Below are 12188 nucleotides of genomic sequence, written 5' to 3'. Positions count from 1 at the left end.
TGAGGACAAGGGGGGGGGGGGGGAGGTTTAGGTCTAGACAGGTGGACAAATGTTATCACATTATGCTGTTTTTATTATTCTATTATTATATTTTTTTACTAGTTGGTATAATAGCATTATTAATATGAAAAGCAAATTAGTGACAGCTGATCATCAGACCAGAGTAACCATGGGGAAAGTGAAAGTTAGCATCCACTAACTCTGTGCACATATAAATAAAGCCATATAAATAAAAATATTTGATATAGTGTATTTTCTTACATGAGTAATTCGTTTTTCACATCATTTTACATGATTTTAGGTTGTTAATTCATTTAAGCAACAAAAAAAAAGAAAAACTGGGGAGCCAAAAGTGCCATATCTTTTTCGTGAGCCGAGCCAAAAGAGCTGACTCTCTGAAAAGAGCCGCAATTCCCATCACGAGTGTAAACGCGTGCGGCGCGACCCGGGGTGTCCACCGCGGAGGTCACGTGACAGTCGGGAAGAGCTTTGTCCCCCGCCGCGACTGCCGTCACACGCGCAGGAAGCCGCACGTTGAGCGCGTCAAAGTAAGAGCGTCGCGGCAGCCCGCGCCTGTTCTATAGAGACGCGAGTGAGGTGGCGCGGGAGTCACCCGCTCTATGGCGGGGCTGTTGCTCTTTGTTCCGCTTGGTTCGGGACAGCTGGCGGCGCGCGGTTGTGAAAGGGCGCACAGGAAGTGGCCCGGACGCACGACCCCAACTTGGAGTGATGGGAATTGCGGCTCCTTTCAGAGAACCGGTTCTTTTGGCTCGGCTCTCTAACAACATCCGGCTCTTTTGGCTCTTTTTGTTGCTTAAATTAATTAACTAGCAAAAAAATCATGTAAAATTCTGTGAAAAACGAATTACTCATGTAAAAAATACAGTATATGGAATATTTTATTTGTATGGCTTTATATGTGCACAGAGTTCGTGGATGTTAACTTCCACGTTCCCTGTGGTTACTCTGGTCTGATGATACGCTGTCACTCATTTGCTTTTCATAGTAATAAAGCTATCAGACCAACTAGTAAAATTGACTAGAATTGAATAAAACCCCCCACGCTCCTTCTCTTCACTTCCTGACCAATCACGTGCGGCTCGAACCAAAGACTGGGGGCAGGGCGGAAGTCGGCTCCCTTTTCCGGCCCCTAGTTAGGAACCGGCTCTCTTTGTTCACTTCAGAGATCCGGCTCGTTCGCGAACGACACATCACTACCAACTTGACCGCGGCGTCCCGCCCGGCGCCGGCGTGCGGGCGGGCGGGCGGACCCCCGCGCGCGCGCTTGAGGTCCCGCGAGTGTAGAAAAGAGGGGGAATGAACAACACGGCGCCAGGATTACGGTTGGTGTGTGGACTTGACTTTTCTTTGCTGCTACGCGTAGTTTAGCTTTTTGCTTCAGCGGGACGTCTTTGTTTGGCATTTGGGACTGCGGCAGCTTCGGCAATGCTCTTCCAGAAGTATTTGCAGTGCAGGGTGTGTTGGCATCACTTCATGACTTTTCCCACTCTTTCAAAGCGTTGGAGATTATTTGGTTAGGGTTAGGTAACGTCTGTATAAGTTTGGGTTTATTTGAAAGCTCTATTGCGCTATTTTGAACGCGTTCTCGGATCAGCTTCGTCAATGCTCTTCCAGAAGTATTTGCAGTGCAGAGTGTGTCGGCATCACTTTCTGACTTTTCGCTTGTGTTCCTCCCGCTGTTTGGTCGGCCGCTTTGGCGTTTGCGTCGACTCGCCATCCGCACCGAGGTCCATTTGGACTCGATTTGAGCGTCGATGGGTCGCCAGATCCAAAGCCGGAGCGAGGGAACGGGAGCCACGAGAAGACACCCAAGCGGCAAAAGGCGAGCTTTTGTGTCTTTGTAGCATGTTTGCGGCCAGGGCGAGCGTTGGAGGTTGTGTTTTTCGCTGACAGAGTCCTGTAGGGATTAGAATGCGGGGAGCAGCCGGCCTGCGGGGCCATTGTTGGCCCCTCTGTCAGTCAATTGATGCGAAGATAAAAGACCCCCAAATATGCATTGACACGGGCTTTGGCGGAGGCGGGGTTAGAGGGCGGTTGTGGCGCCGGCGTCATGTGGGCCCACAAGCGCCCTGGACCCGACCGACGGCCCAAACATGTCCTTGAACTACATCAAGAACTTCTACGAGGGATGCGTAAGTCACGCCGGGATTCAGGTGCTCGCGTGGCATCTTGAGAAGGACGATGAAGGCCGAGGACACGGTTTGGGTGCACCGAGAGTTGATGGAGGCATTTTGTGGCCTTCACTAGAAGGCCTCACCGGCCGATGCTTGTGGCCTCCATCTCCATCTCTGCACTCGTTCGTCTGTCTGTGTTCGTCTGCCGTCACTAGTGCGACCTTCTGTTTCTGTCTCAGCTCAGGCCTCCGACCGTGATCGGCCAATTCCACACCTTGTTCTTCGGCTCGGTGCGGATGTTCTTTCTGGGCGTTCTGGGCTTTGCCGTGTACGGAAATGAAGCGCTGCACTTCAGCTGCGATCCCGACCGCAGAGAACTCAACCTGTACTGCTACAATCAGTTCCGACCCATAACGCCTCAGGTACCGCCAACCGCCTTGCGCGAGCTGCTCCGTCCAGGTCCTGGACTCCATGGACCCCGTGTCGTCTTTTCCCAACCTGTCGTGACGGGGTTTGTCTCACCTTTTCGGGCGTGGCTGTTCTGGCAGGTGTTCTGGGCCTTGCAGCTTGTCACGGTGTTGGTTCCGGGGGCCGTGTTCCACCTCTACGCCGCCTGCAAGAACATCGACCAGGAGGAGATCCTGGAGCACCCCATCTACACCGTCTTCTACATCATCTCTGTGCTCCTGCGCATCATTTTGGAAGTGATCGCCTTCTGGCTTCAGAGTCATCTCTTCGGCTTCCAGGTCTGAGCCTTTGGAGCTCCCGTCTGGCTTGTGGTCGCTCCGTTCCCGTTTGGTGTTTTTGGTCATTGGAGGTCCTTTTCATTGAGCCCTCGGGAGTGGCCGAAATCCCCCTCCGGAGGCTCGCTTTGAAAATTGCGCTCCCTCCTCTGGTCAGCGGAATGGCGCCTTTTGGCTTGCTGTTCCCGCACACCTCCCTCCCGGCCGCCCTCTGATCCCGTCCAGTGGGCCTTTCAAACTCCGGCGTCGACTTGGGTTGGAACCATTTGCCCTTGAATCCAAAAGTGGAGCATGGGTTCGGAGGGAAGGTGGACAAGAAGAGTTCAGGTGCCGCGTTCCACCTTCTTCTTTTCCTTTTTGTGTGTGCGTTTCAGGTCCACCCGCTCTACAAGTGCGATGCCAGCGCTTTGGAAAAGACCTTCAACGTGACCAAGTGCATGGTGCCCGAACACTTTGAGAAGACCATCTTCTTGAGCGCCATGTACACCTTCACCGTCATCACCATCCTCCTGTGCATCGCCGAGATCTTTGAGATCCTCTGTCGGCGTCTGGGCTATCTCAACAACCAATGACACCTCCCGGGCCCCGATACAGACCGTCAGCGCCCCCTCGCCGCATCCCTGCACCTTTGTTACTCGTCGGCTTCTGGCTTCGCAACCGCTGGACTCGCTTGGAGCGGGAAGCTAACACAACTCGTCTGACTTTTCCCCAAGGAGGCCAGAACAAAAGGGACGCGTGGCCTGGACGCCGGGACCGCGCCGGTCTGTGGGGAAGCGTCCTGGCTCCGGACATCCTTCCTCCTGGCTCCTGCCTGAGCAGGGTTGGGCTTAATCGCTGAGCCCGCATGGCATCGTGACATCGCCCCCATCGGCTCGTAGATAGGCAACGCCTCACCAAAACCGGTTCTTATGACCTTCAAGTGTTTCCATTTTTTCCTGCTTCTCGAACCCCCGTACCCCTGGCCCCCCGCAACCCGCCCTGCAGCTTTCGGGTCACAATCGATTATTTGCATTCATAGGAAAAGATTCACGGTGCCGAACGATGGCAAAATCAAAGGTGATCTGAAGCTGGTGGAATCATCTGGCCCAGGCCAACGTGTTGACATTTTTCACCCTTTTGCTGGCATGTCGACTGTCGTCAGATGAATTCTGTGTCCATGTGGAGACTTCACAGAACGCTGTTTTTATTTTCTTCATCAGACATCCATCCAACTTTTGTTGTGAAGGTTTCTTCTGTAGTTCATCTCAGGTACAAACTTGCGTGAGCGGACTAAAGTGGATCACTCGGAATGCTTTTCAGAGGGATTCCCGGGCGCCGCTGAGTTTTCTGGTGCTTGGAGGATCTCCCTCCTGCTCCGCCAAATAAGGTCGTTGGAGCTATGCGATAACACCTGCAACAGCAAAATTGTCCACTCGAACCAACTCAAAATCAAAGTGTAGCTTCCGTCTTTACACGTGTCTGTTGGGAATGATCGCAAGCCAGGGTTAGATTTTATGTATTTAATTTATTTATCTCCCCTCCCCCACCCCTGACTCCCTTTGAACATTTTGAAGATGACTGTGAGTCACAGCTTCCGGTGGCTTCCTCCCAAAAACGAGACTACTGCCTCTGTGGTGCTACCAGCGATTCCTTGTGGCTATTATGCACGCTAATAGTTAGCCAGATAACCAGCTAGCTAGAGCTGGTTAGCTGGATATCTATTAGTTATCTACTGACTAGTTAGCTAGCTGGCTATCTGTTGGCTATGTAATAGCTAGCTGGCTCGCTTTCTGTCTATTTGAGTTACTTCCGGGTTGAGTGAACGCTGGCGCGTGTGGCTGCCGCTGCTCACCCACAGAAAAACTGATCCAGTGACTGTAAAGTGACCTTGAGAGTTTTGAAAGGTGCTTCCAAATGAAATGTATTATTATTATTATTATTATTATTATTATTATTATTTGTGCCGCTGGTGGGTGGTGAAAGTCTTTCTCGGTTCATTGATGTGAAAGCTAGCGGATGTCAAAGCTAGCGGCTTGTAAGCCGGCTAGCAAAGTGCTGCAAAGGAGATGGTGTTGCGCGATTCTGTAGCACAACCATGGCGACTACTACCTCATCAACATGGAGACACCGTCAAGGGGCTAAAGTAGCTCGTGGGGAGTCAAGCGGCTGACACCAGTGACATGCTCAATTGGACGGCGGCTAGCCCAACCGCTAATAGCTTCAATGTCTTTCCCTAATTTATCATTGTGTGGAATGAGTGATTGACCTCATACATTTTAAATAAATCTGCTTTTTCATATTTTTCAATTTTTCTCCATCTTAATCACTAGCTTGATTATAAGACAGGAACTCACTACTGTGAATGACTCACTGGCTTAAAGCTAATGCTAACACACGATGCAAGTCACAAAGGATCTGCTAACGAAACATCAACGTTGAAGCAACGAGCCTTTGAATGTCAGCAACACATGCACAGTGTAGCACTGGTGGCCTGTTAGGGCCTGCGAGGCCTTCTCTGCTGGCCTAAAAATATATGAATCGCGGACTGGATGCTACAGCTGTACAGTGTTTGCTTTCAACATTTAGCTTGTAGCAGACGTGCACATTCCACCATGACGTCCCTGATCCGCTGCTGAAAAGGACGCTTTGATCCTCCTCTTTCATCTAGAACTGCTTCATGTCGCAAAGAGGGTACAGCAAGGGCCGAAGAATGAATGACTCTTTGTGTTGTCATATTATTTGTGATTTGTTTTTTTTTTACTTTATGTTACGTCCGGGTTGAGCGAACGGAACGCTGGCACATGTGGCTGCTGCTGCTCACCCACAGAAAAACTGATCCTCCTGATGATGATGATGATTATTATTATTATTTATTATTATTGCGCAGAGGTTTCCGGTTCGCGTCCCGGTCTGGTCTCCCTGTGTGGAGTTTGCATGTTCTCCCCGGCCCCGCGTGGGTTTTCTCCGGGTCCTCCGATTTCCTCCTACACTCCAAAAAACATGCATGGCAGGCAGATTGACCACTCCAAATTGTCCCTAGGTGTGTGTGAGAGTGACTGTTGTACGTCTTTGTGTGCCCTGCGATTGGCTGGCAACCTATTCAGGTTGTCCCCCGCCTCGTGCCCGAAGACAGCTGAGATAGGCTCCAGCACCCCCCCAGCCCCTCGCGACCCTCACGGGGAATAAGCGGTACGGAAAATTGATGGATTATTCTATTTCTTCTTCTTCTTCTTCTTCTTCTTCTTCTTCTTCTTCTTCTTCTTATTATTATTATTATTATTATTATTATTATTATTATTATTATTATTATTATTATATTCTTCTTTTCCTTTCGGCTTTTCCCTTCAAGGGATCGCCACAGCAAATCAGTGTCCTCCATCTTTAGAGGTTTGATCCGCATGCTTGTTTTGGCCAAGCTTTTCCGTCGGATGCCCTTCCTGACACAACCCTCATTATTATTATTATTATTATTATTATTATTATTATTATTATTATTATTATTATTAAGCCCAGTTCAAACTATCTTTAATTTTGACATCTCGGTAGAGGAAGAGGAGTTCGGGAGCGGGTGACGTCAAGAAAGAGGCGGCTCCTTATTGGAGCGGCATGCGGAAGTGCTTCGAGGAAAAGCGGGCTAACCGCCACCATTACCATCACTACCACCGACAACAAGAACAAGAAGAACAGGGCAAGAGGAAAGGCTCGGCAGGCAGAAGCCGGTCGTATTTTCGAAGCCGCTGCGTCGCTTGGCGATACCATGGCGGCACCGGCCCAGCTTCGAGCAGTCCAGCACCACTTGCGCACCGCCCAAGAACACGAGAAGCGCGATCCGGTGGTGGCCTACTACTGTGAGTTTGACGACTTGACGTGCTCACTGGACCTGGACAAAAGCGCCGGCTTCGGTTAGCTCGGGCCCCCAACACACTTTATCGTCTCTTCATTCTTGGCGTCGGCAGCCTCGTCGAAAGTATGCGTTCACTCAACCCGGAAGTAACTCAGATAGCTTGAAAGCGCGCTAGCTAGCGAATGGATAGCCAACAGCTAGACAACTATAAGCCTAGCTCTTGGATAATTACGATGTTAATTTCAATTCAAATCAAGTTTACGCAGCAGCTGACGAGCAAGCGTTTAGAAACCACCGTGATCGTTTGAATCAGGTGTGTTGGCAACGGGCGGAAGGCGGCCATCCTTGGACTCAAGTTCCCCCTTGGCCAAGTCCCTCTCGTCGCGTGTAACCGTCATCCATTTCATTTCTAAGCGCCTTTCGAAACTCTCAATGTCACTTTACAGTCACGGGCTAAGTTTTTCTGTTGGTGAGCAGCGGCAGCCACACGCGCCAGTGTTCACTCAACCCGGAAGTAACTCAGACGGTAAGCTAGCTAGCGAACAGATAGCTAGCTAGGCTATCACTCAACCCGGAAGTAACTCAGATAGAAAGCTTGCTGGCTAATAGGCAGCTAATAGGTAGCTAAGTAACTCAGATAGAAAAGTCGCTCGCTTTTAGATATTTATCTATTTTATTTGGAAACCTGTTTTACATTTATTGAATGTGCGCCTTATATATGGAAAGAATTTGAAAATACAGCCTTCATTTTGGGGTGTGCCTTTTTGTCAAAAAACTTTCAAAGCCTCAAACTGATTTTTATTTAAAAATGTCCAGCCCTCTTCTCTCAGATAGGAGCCGTCTGTGGCGAAAGCCACACACTCAGCTCGCATAACGGCGAGTAGAAGTTGAGGCCTTTCCTCTGAGGCGTTGGTGCAAAATGCTTTTGAAGCACAATCCTCACGGATGCTCCATAGCCGCCTGCATGCGTACTGCCAGGAATCGTCAGGAGGAAACATGCTTGACTTTTGTTTTGTTACCCCCCCCCCCCCCCCCCCCCCCAAATGACTGAAAAGACTGTCGCTCTTGTGCTTTCTCCCCCACCTGCGCTTGTTCCTGCACTTGGCACTTTGCCCGGCGGCGTTTGGCTGCGAGCAGGCCGGCTGTACGCCATGCAGACGGGAATGAAGCTGGACAGCAAAACGCCAGAGTGCCGCAAGTTTCTGGTCAAGCTGATGGACCAGCTGGAGTCGGTCAGTGCCGCCGTCCTTTTTCACACTCACGCTCGCGTCATGCCGTGTCACACTCGTCACTGATTCCCTTGACACTTGAGAACGTTGCCTCTGTTTCATGTCTTTTCCAAAGCTTAACACAGGGATGAGAAGTTCCCGTCATTTTTACACCCCGAGTGGCCATTTTTAGACAAAGAGAGCAAAACAAGCTACATTAACACTTCAAGTCCAAATCTAACAGCCAGAGTAGAAGGATTATGATGCGATTTTTGTTTTTGTTTTTTTTTGGGGGGGGGGGCGTTGCTTTGGATACGAGTGAGAGACGAGAAAAAAAAGATTGCATGTGGAGCGTGTTGCAGCGTCACCCAAGCGGAGCTGCCACCCCACACCCCACAATTGTTGACCCCAAAGTGCACTAAAAGAAGCAAAGTACACGCTTGAAATTGTTCCAAAAAATGTTCATCGTCAGATGAAGATGGAGCTGCGCAACGACGACTCCGTCACTGAGGAGGTGGTGGGCAACGCCCACATTGAAAACTACGCCCTCAAGATGTTCCTCTACGCTGACAACGAGGACAGAGCGGGACGATTCCACAAGTAAGTTTGAGCATTGGAGACCGACTTGATGCTGAGGGGAGGGGGGGGGGGGTGTTGCGCCTTTGCGCTCCCAACATCCTTCCAGGACAGACGAGGACATGGATGAGGACGTTGATGAGGACGTGGATGAGGACATGAACCGGGGCACTGACCGGGACATTGACAGGCGTCGTTTTGCATTTGTCATTGGAGCTTTGAATGTGCTGTTGAAGCAGAGCAACGAATACGCTAGCACGCGGCGGCCATGTTGTCATGGCCTGGTGCTGTTGTTCTGTGCAGGAACATGATCAAATCCTTCTACACGGCCAGTCTCCTGCTGGACGTCCTCTCCGTCTTTGGAGAGCTGTCAGACGAGGTAAGCTGGCCCCGGCAACCGCTACTTTGGCTAGCGGATAGATAGCCGTTAGCTAGCGAACAGCATTGATGCCGACGGCACGTTGGCCCGCGACGCAGGACTGCTACTTCCTTGTACTTTGTCCTCAGAACGTCCAGCACAGAAAGTACGCCCGCTGGAAGGCAGCCTACATCCACAACTGCCTGAAGATGGGCCAGACGCCTCAGGCCGGGCCCATCGGCATGGACCTGGACCTGGACCAGGAAGCAGGTGGGCGCAGTTCTTGTCTTCTTGGCCCCAGGAAAGACTTGCGCCACTTTAGCGGGCTATGGCTAGCGTGTGGCTTTCTCCTCTTTTCATCACACGTCACATTGCGTTTCTTCTGACAGTGATGAGAAGGTTTCTTCAGCCGTCATGTGTACTTCTTTCAAGGTGTCGGACGTTTCGCTTCTTATCCAAGAGGCTTCATCAGAAAACTAAAATTTGCTGGTAGTTTTGGCCTTCTATATATATCCCGACTGTCCAGACGTGGCAGTGCCAGACTCAGCTATGATAGGTCCCTGTTCTTAGGTTGGGAGGAGCAGATGACTATTCCCAGAGGCTACGCTTATTACTTCTATTGTCTACGACTGGCCTGATTGCCCCATTTGCTCTGGTATCACCTCATCAGCATAACTAAACCTGTGTTGCCTCAGAAGTCTGTTGTACGAACCATCCAAATGAAACCTCACCCCACCGTGGTGATTTAGTGAAGGGTTTCGCTGTTTTATGAAAATACCTTCTTTGACTCCCCTTTCAAAGCATCTATTTTCTTTCGCTAAGATTTTAACCTCATTGTCGTCAAATGTGCGGTTGCTAGCTTAACGTCCGACACCTTCATGGAAGTACAGATGATGGCTGAAGAAACCTTTTCATCGATGGACCACTCCTGTACTGACTGAGGGCTTACACAGACGTTTTTCTTCTGACATTTCAAGTTTTCAGTGCTCTTTTCGTGACCTTGAGCACATTTCTTGAGAAAATAAGGGCAGATTTCGAGCTCCCGTTTGGTGTCGACGGGCTTCTTTGCAGCCAGTGACAGCACACACGCAGAAGGCAATTGATCATTGACTGTTTAGTCTTGTGCCAGCGAGCGAGTCGTGACCCACCTCAGCTCCTCTCACAAGCGACCCACGGCGCCCCTCGGCCACATGCCCAGCCGGGCGTTGCGGCACCCCAAAATCCACGGGCGCCTTTGGCGGATTCCGTGACTCGGAGCTTTCCTCGAGTGATAGGAATTCTGGCTCTTTTCAGAGAGCCGGTTCTTTTGGCTCGGCTCACTAAAAAGCTCTGGCTCTTTTGGCTCCCAAATGGCTCTTCAGTTTTTTGCTTGCTTAAATTAATTAACTACCAAAAAATCACAGACAATTATGTGCAAAACAATTTACTAAAATTGATCATTGAATAAACTCCCCCACCCCCCTTCTCTTGACTGCTGCGTGTGTAATTCTCCCGTCCTGCCTCTACCATGGATCTTGACCAATCACGCGCGGCTTGAACCGAAGCCTGGGGACGGGGAATAGAGGGGGGGGGGAAAGTCGGCTCCCATTTCCGGCTCCTTCTTATCGTTCACTTCATTCACTCCAGAGATCCGGCTCGTTCGCAAACCACACATCACTACTTTTCCTCATCTCGCTTCTGGTTTGTGGTTGTGGCGCTTGATTTCCGTCCCTTTGCCTTCCCAGATGGAGACGAAGGCTTCCCGGGCCGCACGCTCTCCCAGGGCGGCTCCTTCCGGGGCGCGGCCCCCTCGCCGGACGGGAGCGGCGGCGGGGCGGCAGCGCCGGACATAGGCTTCACCGGCGGCTCGGAATCGGGGCCTTCCGGACCCGCCCCCAACTCGGTCAACGTCCACATCCCCCCCGGCGCACACGCCCCGGCCAACACGCCGGCAGGTAGCCGCCGCTCGCCTCTGCGGTAAACGCGCGGCATCGTGGGCGAAGGCTCCATCCGTCACGCCTGTCCCGTGACCCGACAGACTGGGCCAAGCCGGTTCCGATGCCAAGGACGGCGGCCGCCGCGGACCCGGACCTCACCGCCGGCCAGCAGCAAGGTCAGCCACACGCGCAAGCTATCGAAATTAGCAAAGAGGATGGTGACGCTAACACCGCGACGCCTCCCTCCCCGCCATTCCTTTGATATGCCGAGATGATTGTGACGTGTTGTCAATCAATTAATTGCCACTGAGCACTTAGTCCGCCGAGCGTGGCGATTCACTGAGCCGAGTGGACCGAGCTAGCCAATAGCGAGCGAATAGATAGCCAGCAAACAGATAGCCATTAGCCAGCGATTTTCCCCCAAAAAACAGAAGCGGTCCATTGTCAAAGGAGCTTTGTGGCAATCTTTGGCCCCTCCCCCTCAGGTGAGGTCCACCTCTCGGCCGAAGACTTGACCAAGGCCCAGAAGTACTGCAAGTACGCCGGTAGCGCCCTCCAGTACGAGGACGTGCCCACGGCCGTCCACAACCTCCGCAAGGCCCTGGAGCTGCTCACCACCGGAAAAGAATGACGCCTTTGTTGACGACCCGCGGCCATCCGTCTCTCCGCACCATCTCATTGGCCGGTCGCCGCCATCTTTGATGGAGACGAGAGCTTGACAATGGGCGCCCTGTGCGCGCCCGCCAACGCCAGCCAACAGGCCTGCCGGCCACAGGGGGCACCACGCTTCTTTCCTTTGATAATGATAATAATAATAATAATAATGAATTGCATTCCTAAGCGCCTTCCAAACTCTCAAGGTCACTTCACATTCACAGGATTTATATGGGTGAGCAGCGGCAGCCACACGCACCAGCGTTCACTCTACCCGGAATAACTCAAATAGGTAGAAAGCTAGCTAACTTGATAGTTAAATAGTTAATAGATAGATAGCTAGATAGCCAGCTTTTGTCAACACGCTTGCTTGTGTGTTGTCCATTTGCGCAATTCACAAAAGCGTGAGTTGTGCAAGTCGGCGACCACACTGGCCACAGGCGCACACGTGCACATCCACACGCAGCCCCCACATGCTAATGACTTGTTAGCCTGATGATTTGTTGAAACGCATGTTGCTGTGATCAAGAAGCAATTCTTTCCAATTAAATTGTTTGCACTTGTGTGACTTATAGTGGCGGGAATTCCAGCCGGCTCTTTTGACTCGGCTCAGTAAAAAGATCCAGCTCTTTTGACTCCCAAATGGCTCCTCAGTTTTTTTTGTCGCTTAAAATAATTAAGTACCAAAAATCATGTAAAATGATGTGAAAAACGAATTACTCGTGTAAAAAATACACGACATGAAATATTTTTCTTTATATGGCTTTATGTGCAC

At 51.0% G+C, this 12188-nt stretch overlaps 2 protein-coding genes across 4 annotated transcripts; both read left to right on the top strand.

Moving 5' to 3' along the window:
- Positions 1 to 176: 176 nt before the first annotated feature.
- Positions 177 to 5164, top strand: gje1a (gap junction protein epsilon 1a). 2 transcript variants are annotated; one of them, XM_089021733.1, is made up of 4 exons: positions 177 to 1347; positions 2375 to 2557; positions 2684 to 2881; positions 3253 to 5164. In XM_089021733.1, exons 1-4 carry the CDS (start codon positions 1318 to 1320, stop codon positions 3448 to 3450), a joined length of 609 nt encoding a protein of 202 aa, XP_088877859.1. In that variant the 5' UTR covers positions 177 to 1317; the 3' UTR covers positions 3451 to 5164. The 2 variants fall into 2 exon arrangements, with proteins under 2 accessions (XP_088877859.1, XP_088877860.1); XM_089021734.1 differs by having other exon boundaries at positions 177 to 1843.
- A 1293-nt stretch (positions 5165 to 6457) lies between these two features.
- vta1 (vesicle (multivesicular body) trafficking 1) lies at positions 6458 to 12056 on the top strand. Of its 2 annotated transcripts, none has more exons than XM_089021518.1 (8): positions 6458 to 6705; positions 7839 to 7933; positions 8382 to 8509; positions 8789 to 8864; positions 8993 to 9113; positions 10568 to 10777; positions 10861 to 10935; positions 11245 to 12056. In XM_089021518.1, the coding sequence occupies exons 1-8, from the start codon at positions 6615 to 6617 to the stop codon at positions 11388 to 11390; spliced, it is 942 nt and encodes a 313-aa protein (XP_088877644.1). In that variant the 5' UTR covers positions 6458 to 6614; the 3' UTR covers positions 11391 to 12056. The 2 variants fall into 2 exon arrangements, with proteins under 2 accessions (XP_088877644.1, XP_088877643.1); XM_089021517.1 differs by having other exon boundaries at positions 6458 to 6759.
- The last annotated feature ends 132 nt before the right edge of the window (positions 12057 to 12188 follow it).

This window comes from Hippocampus bargibanti, linkage group LG19 (assembly GCF_051943395.1).
Source record: "Hippocampus bargibanti isolate YZ-2025 linkage group LG19, ASM5194339v1, whole genome shotgun sequence".
NCBI classification, from domain to species: Eukaryota; Metazoa; Chordata; class Actinopteri; order Syngnathiformes; family Syngnathidae; genus Hippocampus; species Hippocampus bargibanti.
This window is presented reverse-complemented; position numbering and strand designations above follow the sequence as displayed.

What these genes read in the sequence shown, in the direction of transcription:
- gje1a (XM_089021733.1), top strand. Translation starts at nt 1,318, where the DNA reads ATGAACAACACGGCGCCAGGATTACGGTTG. An exon ending in TCCGACCCATAACGCCTCAG is followed by an intron (nt 2,558 to 2,683) that starts GTACCGCCAACC and finishes CTGTTCTGGCAG; the next exon opens with GTGTTCTGGGCCTTGCAGCT. An exon ending in GTCATCTCTTCGGCTTCCAG is followed by an intron (nt 2,882 to 3,252) that starts GTCTGAGCCTTT and finishes TGTGCGTTTCAG; the next exon opens with GTCCACCCGCTCTACAAGTG.
- vta1 (XM_089021517.1), top strand. Translation starts at nt 6,615, where the DNA reads ATGGCGGCACCGGCCCAGCTTCGAGCAGTCCAGCACCACTTGCGCACC. An exon ending in GGACAAAAGCGCCGGCTTCG is followed by an intron (nt 6,760 to 7,838) that starts GTTAGCTCGGGC and finishes GGCTGCGAGCAG; the next exon opens with GCCGGCTGTACGCCATGCAG. An exon ending in AGAGCGGGACGATTCCACAA is followed by an intron (nt 8,510 to 8,788) that starts GTAAGTTTGAGC and finishes TGTTCTGTGCAG; the next exon opens with GAACATGATCAAATCCTTCT.